This window comes from Dryas octopetala, chromosome 1 (genome assembly GCF_963921425.1).
Source record: "Dryas octopetala chromosome 1, drDryOcto1.1, whole genome shotgun sequence".
NCBI lineage: Eukaryota > Viridiplantae > Streptophyta > Magnoliopsida > Rosales > Rosaceae > Dryas > Dryas octopetala.
In genome coordinates, this window is record NC_141366.1 from 31,804,679 (window position 1) to 31,823,292 (window position 18,614).

General features: G+C 36.1%; 1 protein-coding gene across 1 annotated transcript; it reads left to right on the forward strand.

Moving 5' to 3' along the window:
- The first annotated feature begins 1,160 nt into the window (after positions 1 to 1,160).
- On the forward strand, positions 1,161 to 10,822 carry LOC147299802 (putative calcium-transporting ATPase 13, plasma membrane-type). Its single transcript, XM_086253618.1, has 2 exons — positions 1,161 to 1,558; positions 7,520 to 10,822. Exons 1-2 carry the CDS (start codon positions 1,223 to 1,225, stop codon positions 10,412 to 10,414), a joined length of 3,231 nt encoding a protein of 1,076 aa, XP_086109744.1. The 5' UTR covers positions 1,161 to 1,222; the 3' UTR covers positions 10,415 to 10,822.
- The last annotated feature ends 7,792 nt before the right edge of the window (positions 10,823 to 18,614 follow it).

Sequence of the window (18,614 nt, forward strand, 5' to 3'; positions counted from 1 at the left end):
TTATTATACCTTATTCTTTTTCTTTTAACAAAAAAACCCTAGATTCCAAAAGAAAACAATTTGTCCTAGGTTTTTTGGTGGTCTACGTATAGCTAGAGAAGGCGGTGGTGGAGCTGGTGGTGGGTATGGGCACGGTGAAGGCTTTGGAGCGTGAGGTGGTGGTGGTGGTGGTTTATATGGAGGGCCAAGTCATGGTGGTGTAGTTGGTGTAGTTGGTGCAGGTGGTGGACACGGTGAAGGCTTTGGAGCACAAGGTGCATGGTGGTGGTGGTGGTGGTGCAGGTGGCCGGGGGTATAGGAGGTGGAGGTAGCGCTTTAGATGGAGGCTCAAGTGATGGTGGTGTAGTTAGTGCAGGTAGTGGACACGGTGGAGGATTTGGTGTTGGAATTTGGAAGTGTTTTTTTTTTTTTTTTTTTTGGGTTAAAGAAAAAAAAAAAAAAAAAAACAAGGAAATTGAAACAGTCATGCAACGCCTCCCTCCCACTCCTTCACAGAGCCACCGGCCCTATACCCTCCTCCTCCGAATCCCCTTCCTCGGCCTCTTCTCGATCCGTCAATCTCTACGTACCCCTCCCAAACAGATCTGACTAAATGAACAATCAAATTCAACTCTAGACATGGAAAAGCAAGAAATTAATTAAACCAATTCTAACGTCCACATCAATCAAAAAGAAATTAATTAAGCTACCAAAATGGAGAAGACCACTATAAAATTTATTATTGAGGTTTGACACTTTTGGAACATCCGGTCGGTCAATTTCCTCCCATATATAGGTTTTTTGTTTTTGTTTTCCTTCCGGCCAAAAATAAAAAGAGGAGACTTTTATGTTTTATCTACCAAAAAGGAGTCTTTTGATTTGTCCATTTCAATTTCAAAGGTCAGGATGTACGGGTCCTTACTGTTGAGGACCTAAGAGTGGTAAGGACAAAAGTGTCTGACCGGTCAAGAGATCGAGGGCAAGTATTTGTCCGTACAGTAGGTGACCCTGAACCGATGATGGACATGCGCAGTGCATGATATCTTTCCAAATTAGGAATGATTAATATATCCAATTCCAACATGATCACTAACCAAAAAAACAAAATTAGTCCCTCACTGTTTTGCTGAAAAATTATTGTAAATTGATATATAATCCTAATTTCCTATATATATTTATATCCCCATGAATTAATGTGAGAGATAAACTTCAGTTGCAGGTATTACAGTATTCAACGTACCCGATGGAATTACATATGGCATCAAAGGAAAATCCATGGCGTGAAGATGATAAGGTGGACCTTGAATCTCAGCTGCAAACAGAAGCTACTGATGGTGTTGGTGTTCCTAGAGGCCGCCGCTTGCGTAGCGTGACCCTCATCCTTCAGGCACGCCAGACTCTCTTCACCATAGCAAGAGCTGCCAATAACCCTAAAAACGGCTCTCATCATGATGATCATCTTACCGTTTCCAATTCTCGGGATGGAGTAAGTTCTCGAATCATCATAGCATTCTCAATTTCTTGCTTTCCTTTTAATTTCTTTCTCCTAATTAATCCTGCCATATACTTACACTTGTACGTACTGATTAGCTAGCTTAATAATTGAAACCCTAATCTACATTAGTTATATATATATATATATATATGACTAATGTATATGTATATATATACATTAGTTTCATAGCCAGCTGCTCTTTTAAATTTCTTATAATTTTAAGGGTTATTAGGATTTATTAATGTAGGATAAGGATTTAGTGTTTAGAGGGTTATTAAGAGCATAAAATTTACAGTTAATTACTATAGCGTTTAGAATCGTTGTACGTTTTAGAGTTTATGGTTTATGGTTTTATTCAAAACTTAGTAGGTGAACCCATAAGCAGTGATGGAATAAGATTCTGAAAAGAAATTAAGTTTAAATGCAACACTAGAGGTATAACTGTCTCACAGTTAATTAAAGTCAACTATATCTATCTAATAGAGGAAATCCATAGCCGCTAGAGAGGAAAAAACTCAAAAATTTCGTTGTCGGCACTCTTGGTTTCTCAAGCTACCGCAAGCTAGTGATTCGGCGGTCTTATTTTGGAATGTCCCTTTCTTGATCTTAGAAAGGGTTTGTCTATCATATACTCTAGTTTTGTTATGAATTAATCTCTCTTTCTTGGTCTTAGAAAGGGTTTGTCTAGAGTTTCATAATAAACACTAGTTAATTTTGTTATGGTTTAAATATCGTCGTGCCTCTCGCAGGGCCTATGGTCATGCCTTTTTAACCCTACGTCGTATTTCATACCCTTGATGCGAGAAGGAAGAAAGATTCCGTTTATGGAGAAGATTGACAATAAGCCTGATGTGGTGTTCTCTATTGAATCAAGAATGACTGCGGTTCATTTTGGAAACTACGTTATCGATTGGGGATTAAGGGGTTTCAGATTTCTTAGCAATCAAATAAGGCATGCAATTTGTTGTAGATGCGGATTATTTGTCTTTTACCATGGAGCCAGACTTTCTCAAGCATGCACAATGATTAATCATCTGTCAGAGTGTCGGTCCCAATAGGAAACCTAGCTGAAGTGCACATCAGATATGGCTCACTTGGCAATAAAAGGTGCTCTTGTGGAGGGGGTCAGGTTGTTGGCTCAAGTCAATCTCTCGGGTTTTTATTATTAGCTTAGTGAGCGTAATAGGATTGTTTGCTTTTTGTTGAAGAAACGTGGTATATTCTTTTGGTTAAAGGATGACCCTGCATGACTTATATATGAATTGTATTCAATCGCAGTATACTATAATTGATCTTCATTCTTATAAAGTCTACGCATTATGTGTGCGCTATCGCTCAAGCACTAATTGGTTAGTAAGTTATTAAGTATTTTTTTTAATAAGACTAAATCGAAAAATAGATGAAAAAATCAAGAGAGATTTCAAAAACATTCCAGGACAAGCTTATTTAAGTTTTTTGCGTCGAACGTTCCAACGCTCAGGGCAAGCGTACAAATTGGAGCTTAAGCTCACTCAAAACTATTACTATCCATTAGTTGCAAACCACATTTACTTAAAAAATAAACTCATTTACATGTTTTTTTTTTTTTTTTTCACGTCTTACACAAGTTTAAATAAAATAAATCTTTAAAAATTTACAATATGATTGTTACAAATTACAACCACATATAGTTCTTATTAACAAACAATAACAATGAGCATTCAAGAATCACAATGGAGTGGTCGAACGCTCGTTGAAAACTTGTTAGCGTTAATTTATAGTGTGGACCAAGTTGAATTAAGGGCTAATTACAATTTATTCCCCAAACTATGAGGGGGTTTTCACTTCGCCCCTTAAACTGAATTTGTTTACAGTTTGTCCCTCATACGATGTTCCATTAAACAAACGATCCCCACCCGTCAAAATCATTTTGTCCGCCAGTTTTGTACATGTGACACCACATTGCATTTTTTTAGAGCATTTTAGAGATTTTATAACCCATTTAAAAATTTAATAAGAGCAAAAATAAAATTTTAATTAACATCTTAAAAGAATGAAAAAAAAACATAAAAAACATAAAAAATACCCAAACCAAAAGTAGAAATTCAATTAAAAATACTACAAAAAAGGGGTTCCCTTTCCCCTCCTAAAATGCATCCACCACAACACCCTCTCTCACCTTCTTTCCCACCATCTCCATTGGTCGTCTCCACCTCTCTCTCCCGTTGGCCCCACCATAGAGTACAAGGCCTAGATCTCACAATGCACTTGTGAACCGTTAAAAAGATTGAGGTGTTCAGGTTCGACAGTGAGGTCATAAAGCTTTTTGGAAAGTCTGAGTGGTGGAGGAGCTCAGGGGTTTTTTGAAGGTCAGAGAGTTTGGTGGGTAAGGTTGTGGATGGAGTTGAGGGGGTTGGAGAGCTCGGACCGGGTGTGGCAAATGAGAAATTATTTTCTACAATCGATACACTGTCACGTGGTATAACCAACCTATGTGTTAAAATATAGGTGGATGTTATTAATACTATACCCTACAAACATAAACATGTCATCCAACAATATCCTTACACGTTGGATTGGTTACACCACGTGGCTGTATATCGGTTACACCAAATAATTTTTCATGGCAGAAGGACTGGACGACGGATGGCTTGCCCATATATTTTCTTGTTTTTTTTTTTTTTTAATTATTCAAAGATGGAGAGGGAGACAAAAATAGAGTGGGGGGATGATGGTTGCTGGAGGTGAAGGTGGAAGCCACTGCTTGTCGCTGGAAAAAGGTGGGTGGGGGTAAGGGGTGGGGTAGGGCATAACAATTATTATTATTATTTTTTTACGAATACGAGTCTTTTGTTTAACGAAACCTAGTTTAAGGGTTAAATTGTAAAAAAAATTAGTTTGGGGGACAAAGTACAAACCCCCTAAGTTTGGGGGGATAAATTGTAATTAGCCCTTAAAGTGGGTAGTGGGTTATTGGACCATTAATTAACCAAAATTTATAAGAAACTAACCACTTTTTTGAACCCAGCAAATGATGTAATCTCATCATCCGAACCATCCAATTTTTAGGTTTCCATTCAAAGATAATTCCTGTAAAAAATCAATCAAAATAAAAAAAAACTTTCAATCAATAAATTCTGATCAAATAAACAAATATAATGTTTTCGATAAAACAATAAAATAATTGTAATGATAATCAAATAGTTAAACAATTTATGATTTGATTAATTATTTGTAAGCATGTTTAAAGTGAGTGCAAACAATTAAACGATTCGAATATTGGACTATATTGTGGTGTCGTTTCAAAAGAGTGTGTAATTTCTTTTTCTTTTTTTTTTTAATAAAAAAATGCTTAGGTTCCAATTGGGTTATTTTTCTTTTTATCAAAGACTATTTAGTTTCTTATTTTAATTACTAACTAGTTAGTATTTTAGCTCTTATATATATAACTATAAACAAATTCTCTCTCCAAGACCATCCGTTCTTTAACTAAAGAATGAACATAGGTATTTTTATGATATTTTTTAATTTTTAGGCCATTTTTTATTGTTCTCAGTCAAAACGATGAGAGTTAATTAAAACCAAGGAATAGGTCTTGATTTAAATCCATAAAATATTAAACCTTGCCAAGAAAAAGGTGGAAAAAAAAAGTCAGAAAATATATGCGTCTGTTCTTGAGGTAAAAAACAAATATCCTGCAAAGAGAAAGTTGTATATTTATATACATGGAGATAAAGATGGAGCTTTCATTAAGGGATCCTTTAAATAAACTGATTTAATGAATCTCTTATAAGGTCCACTCCACAATATAATTTGATGATCGAAACTGACTACTTTTTATGTTTTCATTGAAGGATCATCCTTGCAAATAATTAGATTAATCAGAAACTATTTTAACTGTCTGATTAAACTATCATTATCTCAAGTGTTTATCGAAACATTTTGTTAATCTAGTTATTTGATTAAAATTAAATATCTTAAATGGTTTTCGATTTTTTTAATTTTTTTTTTTTTTTATAGACAAGATATTTGAACAGACCTAAACAATATACGGCTTGAATCATTGAAATATAATATAGAGTGTGTCCCATAAGGAATTCTTTAGATAAAATTATTTGAGTGATCCATTAATGGAAGAGGCCTGTATATATACACATATATATAGACTGATTAACTGCAATCTTTTATTTGTCTGATACCAGGATCCGAGCTCTCGACACCTAATTTGTCGACTTTGTATTAAGTTTTAACTTCACAAGTTACATTATACACCCCTAGAAAGGTATGGGGTGAACTTGTTGATAGACAAGGTCAAAATGGGACAAGGAAGTAGCACCAAGCGCTGCAAGAAACGCTCAACTGTTATAAAAAAAAAACCAGGGCTAAGCGATTGGAGCCATGTCCGAGCGCTCGGCATTGGATATCTGACAAAATAATTATGAACCCATACTTTTTTTTTCACGAATTCTCGTTGTCGAGAACTCGACAATATATTTTTCTTCTTCTCCGAGAGTTCGAAACCTCCTCTTAAAATCCCAAAGTTAAAATCTAACATACAGCCTCTACAAGCCTTATTCTACACTCTAGGAGGGTATAAGGTGAACACGTCGGGGAATACCCTAAAATATCAGCGGAGGAAATAGTGCCGAGCGCTTCTTGGAGTGTTCGCCTGTTATAAGGAAATCACTGCCGAGCACTCGCCACCATTGCTGAGCACACGACATTGGATATCTGTACAAAAAAAATGCAAATGCATCCACCCTAGAGAAAATCTATATATATATATATATATATATTTTCTTTTTGTGAGAGTCAAGGACACGAGTCAAAACACAAGAAAACTACTCTCAGTCTGCTCAAACCAACCCTTAGGCCTTCTCTTTCATAAAAAATATAAACAGACATATTTTAGTAGGGGTAGCGTACCTAACCCAAAAACTGACCAAACCGAACCTAAAGGTCCGGTTTTATCTGGTTTTTTTTTTTTTTTTTTAACTATTTTGGCGCCGACTAACATAACCAAACCAAACCAAGTTAGCCACTTGTTTACCGAGTTAAATTATCAAAATCGATAAATAAACTGAACTGAACTTGATAATATAAATTCAATTGTATGTGGTTTTAATAGGGTTATTTTTTTAAATATGACACATACTTTGGTGGTTGTTTTAGTTTAAGATACGTATTTCAAAATATATGAAATTTGGACACATACTTTGAGTTTGTATCAACACGGGACATTCCGTCACCTCTGTTATTTTTCCCATCTAAATGAGGGGCAAATTGGTCTTTTCATATTAAATAAAAAAGTAATCCACAACATCAAAATTCCACTACCAAAGAATGCTAGTTTTCAGCCCATCCAACCCATAAGGTCCAAATCTAAACCTATTAAAGCGATTTATGCTCTTACTCCACTTTTTGTTTTCTTTATTTACAGTCAATTTTATCTTATATGTTTTTTTTTTTTTTTTTTTTGTTACAATGGAGGGAATCACACCATGGACATTGTAATCCTAATTTATTACTCCGCCGCACCATTATCACTTGTGCTAATCCAGAGGGCTTCCCTGTTATATGTTTTAATTAATATGTTTTATTTTTAATTAGAAAAATTTAAAAGCTAAAATCATACACGCATACTAATCATTGTCTTGGTAAAGAAAATCATAGTAAAAAAGAACTTGGTAAAGAAAGTCTCATGTTCGCCTATTTGCATGTCTGCGTGAAAAATTCAAAAAAAATAGTGTTTCTTTTCATTAAAGATATCAGCTCTTTTTTTAAAGGTCTTAAGAATATAATTCTTGAGTAGTACTCAAACTTTTTAGTGATGCTTGAATCCCTCTCGAGCACGAGCACTAATCAAAAGAGTGAGTACTATTAAAAATGGATTTGAGCACTATTCAAGGAGGCATGGAGTACAATTTGAGGATTATACTCCTAACACTCTATAAAAAGGAACTAAGAGTCTTATAAAAAATTCAAATTTTGACTTGTTTGACAAATTTATTGTGTGAGAGCTTTGAATTAAAAATATTTGGTCTAAAAATTGATGGCTAATTTAAGATTATATTTGATACCTTGCAGGATATAGAACTAACCATAAACGCAAATTCTACCTCATCACCTAAAGTAGTTGGGGTGAGTGCATATTCTGACAGCCACAACGTCAGTGTAGATGATGATCAGCTCCAAATTGCCAGCATTGACAATATCATAAAGGCAAAGGATTTCAGTGCCTTACATGACTTTGGAGGTAAGGAAGTATTTGCAGAGGCTCTTGGTACTGATTTGGAGACCGGAATCCCTGCCACAGACGAAGGTATTTGCTGTCGGCTCATAGCCTGCCCAACTTCCAGCACTACTGGACAGGCTGCTGCAATAGGCTTCATTCAGTTCATCCAAAAACATTGCAACAATTGCATAATTTTCTTGCTTTTAGCAGCTGCTGTCCTCTCACTCTGCTTTGGGATCATAGAGGAAGGCCCCAGTACTGGTTGGTTTGAAGGGGTCATTATATTTAATGCTATTATCTTGCTTGTGGTTCTTCCTTCAATACGTGATTTTTGGCGCGAAACTACACGGTTGTCAGGGTTGCAGAAACCGTTGGAAAAGAGAGAGGTCGAGCTGGTTGATGTCTTGAGAGGGGGAAATGAGCACAAGATCCCCATCTCAAAAGTTCTGGTAGGTGACATTGTATGCTTGAGGAGAGGACATGAGGTTCCTGCTGATGGCTTGTTCATATCCGGTGAATTGTGCATAGATTTGGAGGATGGGTTAGGGTCAATTGTTGATGCCAACAACCCTTTTCTCTTCTATGGAGCTAAGGTGATCAATGGCAATGGTCGCATGCTTGTCACATCTGTGGGTACAAACACGGTGTGGGGTGAAATGACGAGCAACATAACTCATTTGAAGAAGACACAGTTACAAGCTCAACTTGAGAAGGTGAACACTTGCATACAGATTATTGGTGTCCTAATCTCAATCCTAATCCTTATAGTGTTGTTCTTGCGTTTTGAATTCCAAAAAGAACAGGACATGAGTACTGGATCCTTTGAGCTTAGGGGGGAACCAACTAAGATCAAGGAATTTATGGATGCCATCAAGAAAGTTGTCATGAAACCAAGTGGAAAGATTAGCATCTTGACAACTTCTCTTACTGTAATGCTGGTAGGGGTAGTAGAAGGGTTACCATTTTATATCAACCTTGCCATCATTTACTGGAACAGGAAAGCTTTGAATGGAATGGCCTCCCCTCAAGAATTGTTGGCTTGTGTCACCATGGCTTCAGTTTCATGTATTTGCACAGACAAAAATGGTGGGCTAACAAGTTCAATGGAAGTTGATACATGCTGGATTGGTGAAAAAGTTATAGCTGACGATTCTGTTTCTGTAATAGCACCACATGTCCTTGAAGCTCTTTGTGATGGAATCAGCACACTTCTCCTCCCGCAGCAGGCTCCTAATTCTACCTCAATAAAAGACCCTCTCTTTTCCTGGCCTGCATTGAAGTTGGGCAAGAAATTGGAAATTGTGAGGCAGAGTACTACCATTGTCGATGACAAAGAATTGGCCATTGATAAGGAAGGAAGAGGAGTTTTGCTGAGGAAGGACAGAGACTGTGGAACTATGTACTTTCATTGCAGAGGATGTGCAAAAAGTATATTGTCCATTTGTTCACACTACCATGATTATGAAGGGATGACAAACACCATGGATGAACAAAAAAGGGTGACTTTTCAGAAAAATGTTGAGAATATGCAATCCAAGGATCTTACAACAATGGCATTTGCTTACAAGCCAACTGATGTCCCAACAGTCGAAGAAGAAGGTTTAATATTGCTGGGACTGATTGGTCTGAAAATGTCATGTCTGGAAAGGAAAAAAAAATCAATCAAAGACTTAAGAAATGCTGGAGTCAACATCATACTAGTCTCAGGAGACGATGTGCAGACGCTGAAGACCATAGCCCAAGAGTTCGGAACCAGTTTGCCAAATTCAGGTGAAAATTCAGGTGATGATGTGATCACAGGTGAAAAATTTCGTAATTGCACTCATGAAGAGAGAATGAAGATGGTAAATAAAATTTCAGTGATGGGAAACTCACTCCCCTCTGACAAGCTTCTTCTGGTTAAGTGTTTGAAAGAAAAAGGTGACACAGTGGCAGTTCTTGGAGCTAAAACAAATGAGGCTCCAGCACTGAAAGAAGCTGATGTTGGACTTGCAATGGGAGCTTGGAGCACAAAAATGGCCAAAGTGAGTTCAGACATCATTGTATGGGATGCCGATATCAGTTGCCTGGTTCCTATCTTGAGCTATGGGAGATGTACTTATTACAACATTCAAAAGTATATCCAACTTGAGCTTACCACATTCGTTGCAGGGCTTTTAGTAACATTCATCATAGCAGCATGCACAGGAAATATGCCAATAACAGTGATTCAATTGTTCTGGGTAAACCTGGTGGTGCCTATGCTCGGCGGCCTGGCTCTATTGACAGAGCTCCCAAGAAAGAAGTTAATGAAGAAACCACAATTTGGACAAACCAAAGGACTCATTACCAAGGCCATGTGGAGAAATATAATGACTCAAGCTTTATATCAGGTTGTGACTATAGTGACTTTTCAGTTCAGAGGAAAAGCAATCTTGGGCATCAATGAAAAGGTTTGTAAAACTATCGTCTTCAATAGTTTTGTCATCTGCCAGATTTTCAACAAATTCAATGCGAGAGAGCTGGTGATGAAGAATGTGTTTAAAGCAATCCACAAAAACCAATGGTTTTGGGTGGCTTTGACCATAACTATATTACTGCAGGGGAGTTTTATTGAGATCGCACATCTGGTTGTTGGCGACGCAAGGCTAACCTTGGGGCACTGGGGTATCTGTCTTGTTATTGGGATGGTTTCACTAGCAATGGATTTTGCTGCAAAGTGCATCTATGGTTTCATGATTGGTTGATTGAGTACATATGACCACAAAGTTCATTACTATGACATCTTCTCTGCTCTCTCTATTCATCTTAGGTTATGCTACTTTCTAATATCAGTGTTAGCTAGGAAGTACATATGCCTAATTTATTGAACTAGCTTTCACCAGAATGTTAGAGGTTTTACAAAGTTCAGTAAGTATTTGGTACAGTTGCACTTTTTTTTTTCCCCCAGATATTGTTCTTTCAATTCTTGTACAGAATGAAATTGACATAGTTTTATATATTCTGTCACCCAAAAAGATACGAAGTGGCTGGTAACATGGCATTGCCTCAGATGTGTTCTGTGCAGTTAGAAGAATAAACTAACTAAACCCAAAAACCAGGTAAATTTTACTCATACAGAAATTATACCAAACACATGAACTATTATTACTAAGAGATGAGTTTCACAAAGTAACTTTATATGCATATAACAAAGAAAACTAATCACTATCCATAAAATCCAAGTTAATTATTTCTAACAACAAGAGCAAGAAGTAATTATTGAGTCAATGTTGTATGACTTATAGCACTCCATGAGTACGTGAACTCCAAAGTTTCTACAGTACACAAATAACAGAGAAAGAGAGAGCTGGAACTCACCTTAGATGTATGGAGCACACAATGTATTTGATTTGATGGTAAAGTATAGGCTCTTGAAGCAGCCATTGATGAAATGATGAAGAGGGAAGACCAAACAGAGAGTAATTGAAGTCGTCAAAGACTCAAAAGTCAAGCTCCAGCTAGCTTGGACTAGGTCAATCTATATATATATATATATATATATATATATATATATGTTTGAATGAGTGGACAAGCAATCATCTCATCTTCCTTGCACAGCCAAACTGTCAAACACAGTAAGGGTGTGTTTGGTAATACTGTGAAAATAATTAGCTGTGAATTAAAGCTGCTGTGAGGTATAACTAACTGTGAAACAAAGTAGTTTAGTGTTTGGTAAATTGTGTTTTCAAAAGTGCTGTGAAGTAAAAGTAGCTGTGAAGCAAAGTAATACTGTTTGGTAAATTTTCATGTAAAAGTGCTTTGGATGTTTATAATGACTAAAATTGACATGTTATAGTTGAAAATATTTTTTACTCATTTGTTTGGCAAAAAAAAAGTGTTTTTTGCTTGTTTTTCAATTTTTTTTTTACAAATTAATAGTTTTTCATTTTACATGTTAATATGTATGAGGTCTAAACTGACACATGTCTCTCATTTGTTTGATATTTGAAACAAGTTTCAAACAACATAATATAAATAAGTTTCATAATAGACATGCAACTAGTTAGCATATTTTTTCATCATATAATTAAGCCACTGAAGCTTGATGTCTGGATCTTCAATAGTAGTGAACATCTCTCTCCTCTCTTGACTCATAAATAACTCAGTCGCATAGAGCCACAAACTGCTCCCGGCCTCTGCCCCAGGTAAAGATGAGACTACCTTCATCACTTCAGGAATACTACTAGCTTGTGAGGTTGCATGCATTACTGAAGTTTGTATATGTTTGAATGAGTGGACAAGCAATCATCTCATCTTCCTTGCACAGCCAAACTGTCAAACACAGTAACACGAATTGTCGTTTGTATTTCTTCTAATGGTCTGGGCCTGTTGGCTTGTCTGTGGGTCTTGAAGGGCTTTGTTGCCTGCTGGCTTGGTCATTGGCGATAACCATGTTTCAGGCGTTTGTGTGCTAATATACGCTCAAATGTTTTGGGCTTTGCCTGCTGGCTTGAACCCGCATTTCAATTTGGCATTCAAATTAAGGAAATGTTATCCACCTTCTTTAATTTATCTTTTTCACCGATATTTTTTTTTAATTATTATTTCACAATATATTTTGATGATCAGAACCGTTCATTTTTTAGATAATTCTTTGAAGATCATCTCTGCAAAAAATCAGGTAAATCGAAAATCATTTGGTTATGCAATCGTTATCAAATAAACAAACGGTGAATCTAATTATTATTAAAATCGTCTATTTATTTTATTACAGTTACATAACCAAACAATTTCCAATTTGGTTGATTTTTTTTTCAGAGATGATCTTCATAGAATGATCTAAAAAATAAACGGTTCTGATCATAAATTTACACTGCGGAATGAGAATAATAAAAGAGAAGATCAGTGGAGAAGCTAGATAACATTCCTCTTCAAATTATTAGTTGCCCAATATCAAATTAAAAATTTATTTTATCCCAATTTTGTATTTAATTTGACTTCCGTTAACCAGAGTTAACCAAAGCACTTTAATTTTGTATACTAACAGATTGTGTCAAAGCTAAGAGCACTTTAGTTAACCAAAGTTTGTAAATTGACTAAATTGACTCTGGGTATAAGATATGTGTGAAGCACATGATCAACATCTGTTAATATTATTTGGGGGAAGTTATATTATATACCAAATTAGTACAAAATAAAAGTTTGAGTATAAAATTCAGTCAATAATAATTTCAGCACTTAATTAGAATAACAACTTTATAAAAATAATAATAATAATAACAACCAAAATTTAAGTAAAATTTGAAAAACATCCTAAATTTTATATGGGCAATGCTAGAGTGTCATAATCTTGTGCCCTAATTTTGTGCCCTAATGAAATGTAATTTCAAATTAATTAAAATATTTAATTTAGTTAAATATCCATTTGCCACATCATTTTTTACAAAGACCACTTTAGCCTCTCTTATAACTCTTATAACATTTAAATTATAAGCCCTTAGGGTTATCCCAAGTGGTGAGGGTGAGTGTGGTAAGAGTTAGAATTAGACTAGGTCCAAAGTTCGATTCCCTCCAATGTAACAAAAAAAACATTTAAATTATAAAAAAATAGTCATTAAAAATTTCCAATTATATTAGAAGTCTTTTAAGACTAAATCATCGTGCAACCTCAATTAAAATCATATGAAGACAGAAAAAAGAAATTGAAAAAACCAGTTCCCCGTTAAAACCACCATGACCACACTAGCCACCATGTTGTTGGTACCAGGCCCAAAAGGAATGCCACGTGTCACTTCCTGAAAAAACGCATTAGGAAAAGGAAGAGGACCACAAAAGTCAAGGTAGTCAAACTCACGACCAAGACAAATATCTCTCGGCCTCGCTTCAGTTACTACGTATACAACCGATCATCCAATACTCTCGGCCGTGCAAATCAAGAGATAAAAGGAATAAAAAGTGATGTTACTCAAGAGAAAAACTCTGAAAAGCAGCACAACAAATATCACTATCTTAGGCAGAGAAAGGACAAGCGTGGCACAAAAGGCAACTAGCATAGTACAGAGTTAGGTGAAGAGCTGAAAGGGAAATATGGGATTCCGTGGACCCTACACGTGGAACCCATTTGAAGAGGAACCTTGGCAAACCCTAGCCACAAACCCCAATATAAAAGAGAACTTTTGAGAAGATTCAAGGATCATCAACAATCCCCTCGCTTCCCCCCCCCCCCCCCCCCAAAAAAAAACACACTCGAATCCTAAAAAACCTTTCCTGAATATTCAGAGCATTGTCTTCTCAATCGATTTTCTTAAAGCTTTTAGGTAGTTGTCAGTCTATCACCTTTTTTGTTTTGTGTTTGGTTTTCAAGTGATTTATTTCCCCTTGTAGCGTTCTTTCTTTGACTGAAAGAGTGAAAGTGTTCTTGTCATTTGCCATTTAATAGCTTTTACCGTATTTCCTGTTTTCCTTTTTATGTAAGTTTTCAAACATGAGTAGGGTGAAAGGAATTTGTTCATTACTTTGAATGTTGATATGAATGCACATTTATTTATGTATATGTTTGACTAATCTCTTACCCTCGATTTTAGTGGCATTCAAGAGGTCAGTTCTCTTTGCATTTAGGTTTATTACCCAGTGAGTAAAAGTCATTTGGTAACCAAGTTTGCTCTCTGCCAGTTCTTATTTTGGTTATTGCTTTTATTCTCAAAAGCCTACTTACTTGAAAATGGTATGATTGGGTCAAGGATATGGTCAAATTTGTGGTAAGAGCTACCATTAGCTACCAACCTCACCCACATCATATTTCCCTTATTTTTCGCTTAAAGGTTACTTGCTTTTATTTGAGTCAATCTGAGTTGATCCCGATATCAACCACTTTTGAGTTTACACACCAAGTCCAACTTTACGCAGATTAAACGAAGTCCTAGCATAAGACTAGGCAAGAAAAGAGCCTTGGCCGAGACTCGTTACTGAATCTCGACCCATAATCACCTAATCCAAACCTCGGCCCATCCAAACCTCGGCCCATTTATCCCAGCGGAGGTTTTTTCCCCTGCTTTTATTCCGTCCTTAAAAGACGGTGACACGCTCGCACCTCTTTGCCTACGTGGCATTATAGGTCCCATTTTTTGAACCGAAACACATGCCTCACTATTTCTTCCCCTTCATCCCTTAATCCTCTTGTCCAAACCCCACTTCTTCCTCCCACCATCACCTTTCTTTCCCCTCTTATTCCCCTCCCCACCATTTCTTCCCTCCCCGCCCACCCTTTTCTTCCCTCCCCGCCCACCCTTTTCTTTCCCCTCTTCTTCCTCAATTACAGTTGGATTTAAGATAAAATGATAAAATACTAGATTTATGATGTTGAAAATAAAGTAAAAAACTAAAGGGATTAAAAAATGAATCGTCAAATTGGGATTGGACGGGTTGGGGAGAAGAAATTGAAATAAAAATTAATGGGTAAGATGAATTAGGATCGTTGGATTTGCGAGAGGTAATATCGTATTTTATTAAAAATGATGTGGCAACTAAATAAGTTGATATAATACATAATTAATGATGTGTATAAAATAAATTAGCCACATCAAATTAGGGCACGTAAATCTTGTGCCCTAGCTTTAGCAATTACAGAAAAACAAAAATATATATAAAAATTTACTCCTAATATACCATGTCAACCCTAATTTCTCTACTCCCAAACATCTGTAACCTGGTTACTGTGCGGTTGGATGACACCAACTTTGTCACATGGCTATTTCAACTCGAGGCTATGCTGGAGGGACATGATCTCATGGGATCGATACATTGATGTCCTCCACCATTTCAAATCATTGAGGAAGCAGGTCTTACTGGAGAGTTTACCACTGAGTATAAGGAATGGAAGAAACACGATAAAGCCTTGATGTCACTCATCGCAACGACACTATCTGCTGATGCTCTGTCATATGTGGTAGGCAGTAAGACTTCCAGGGAGCTTAATTTGACTTAATTTGAAAGAGAGGTTTTCCACCATATCTAGGTCCAATATTATGCAACTTCAAACAAACCTGCAAACCATCCAAAAAGGGTCAGATACTATTGACCAGTATCCCAGAAGGGTTAAGCATGCTCGAGACCATGTCCTAGGTTCAGGTCATTTGTGTGCAAATAATATTTTTACACACATAAGCAGGAGCTGTGCATGTAGACCGCTCCAAGAGGGAGCTACTGTGTGCGTGAACTTGGCCAGGGAAGTTGTTGTGCAATTGAGCCAGGGGCATTGGCCAGGGTTAAAATTGAAATTTTAAAAAATAAAAATTCAACTCAATTTTTGAGTTGATTAAGGCCTTTTAATATGAGAAAAAAAAAAAAAAGGCCTTTTGGGCCGCAAATAGTGTCAAATTTTGGGTTTCAGTTTTTTCAACCCTAATGGTACTGAGGCCCAAATTTTTTATACCTATTTAAAATATGCCTAAAATGATTGGGTGACCCTTAATTTATAATTTATGAACTTTAATATTTATAAAAATTAAATCATTATTAATATTTTAATGAGATATTCAAAATGAGACTAATATTGAATATATTTAAAATTTGTTTTAAATACCCATATTGGAGTTCTTTAGTCGGCACCAAGTTTCAAATATAGAGGCTTCTCTAGCCAAGCCTAGAGCTACATATTTAATTCCCAACCACGAAAGACCTCTAACCATATTGAAAATTGGACAATATTTGGGTCACTCCAAGGGGGTACCTCCTGGTCACTCCCAATAGACGTGGACCAAAAAGAGGATGACAACTACATGTCTTTTTTTAAAGAAAAAAAATAACAAATAACAAACAGATACCCAACAGTCACTAGACAAAATAGAAGGCCCAACCTGTAACAACCTAGATTTAACACAAAGTAAATTATGTTTATTATTTTAATTATTTGTTTTATATTTAATTATACTTATATTTACTATTATAATTTATATATTTGTATTTGATATTTTAATTAGAGTTATAATATATATATATTTAAAAAAAAAAAAAAAAAAAAAAAAAGAAAGGGAGTGTCTATTTTATGGTGTGTGCTAGCTTTCCTTCTTAGGAAGGAAAACTTGTGATTGCCTAGGTTTAAGTGAGTGAGTGAGTGAGTAGTGCGTGTTTGTGGCGATGGTGTTAGGTGGTGGAGTGTGTCTGTTGTGTTGATGTTATAAGGTTGGGTTTCAATAAAAATGAGGCAGTTGTTGGTATTAGACCAAATTGAAAGGAAAACAGAGCAAGAAATAAGAGAACCTGAGAGAAAGAAGAGAAGAGAAGAGAAAGGAAAAACACAGCGAGAGAGAGAGAGAGAGAGAGAGAGAGAGAGAGAGAGAGAGAACTGGAACGTGGAGGAGAGAACCTGAGTTGAAGAGGTAAGGTTGAATTTCTTTATTTTTATTTTTATTTTTTTTTGGTCTACTTAGTAATTTTTAGGGTTTTTGAGTTTCAATACTTTGGTTGTGTTTCCTTCGATTTGAGTTGAAGAACAAGTTTTATTTCATCAATTATTAGTCATAGAAACTATTTTGGAGTGTTAGAATAGAAGATGATTGAAGTTGGAGGAAATTTGGAAAATCTGGAAATTTTCTGAAAAATTGGCAGTTTTCAGATAGTCTACTTTGAGGCCCATTATCTGGAGTTTTACCCGTTCATTTTAAGTGATCTTTATACGGTTTTAAAAAGGGGATGCATAGCTTTAAAATGAGTATAAGTTTGCTCAATTTGGTGGTGGTTTGATAGGTCAAACGTTAGGGCAAAGTTGAGAAAAAATAAGAAAATTCTAGAAAAAAATGAGCGGAAGGAAGAAGACGATAAACTGTGCCGCGGCCATACCCACTTGCACCACCGGCGCGTGGCAGCACGTGCGGCGGCGTGAGGTAGCTCCGATCTCTAGGGAAGGTCCCTCCCCACTGTATTTTTGATTCCGAGTCTGATAGTGGCTTTTGTTTTGCGATTCGAGACCTCTAACTTAGCGTTTTCACTACACACACTAGGATTAGAGAGTGAGCGACTTTTGTTCATTATTTAATTGTGATTTTCTTGTACTAGATTAGGCTTGGAGAACAACCCAGAGACACAAGGCTATTTCTAGCGGCAGAGTAAGCTCATATTTGAAGTAGAGGGATCTGGGGAATCTTTGATTGCAAATTTGATTGTATTGAATCTTTGTTGAAAAATGCGATGTGTGTGCTAATACGTGACTTATGTGAATTATTTGAATTACTTGAGAACCATATGAATTAGTTAATTATTATATATAATTATGTGCATTTATTTGAATGTGAAGCATAATTCATTGAGAATTGAAGTTACGGTGGTGAGAAGGGATTGGAGATTTAAATTCTGTTATTTAAATTTCGTAGTGTGCGCGGGGAGTGAAGTCCTTTTAGTAGAGACTGATAAAACGATCTAAACCCCAAGGCGCATTGGGACCTTCGGCTGCGGTCGAAGTTAGGATATCTTTGACTTTAATTGTGGTTAAAGTGAAGATGTGCATTGCAATTTATATTTCAATATGCATCGAGTGTTAATTCGTATAATAGGGCACTCAGGGCCACAATGGTAAAATGCATGGTATGGGACGTGCAGGCCTGTTTGTTCTATTATATGGATGAACTCTTTATCCATATTATGAGGCTTAAATCGAGGAAGTATAGCACAACATTCATGCATTAATCTTATTATATATTATCTACTCCATGTTGTATGTTTCATTGAGTTTCAGTATAATTAATTTTGCATAATAAGGTTGATTGTCCCTACTAAGCCGTTGGTTAGAGCTCACCCCCTCATAGACTTTGCAGGTACTGTAGCGAGAGATAGTGCGAAACCGACCAGGAGTAATTAAGGTGATTAAGTGTGAACCAAGCTGGAGTTGATAATGATTTTGAAACTGAGAAGGATGTAATGTACATAAGTTATACTTATTTTGTAAATTAAGCTTGAATCAAGTTGTGGCAC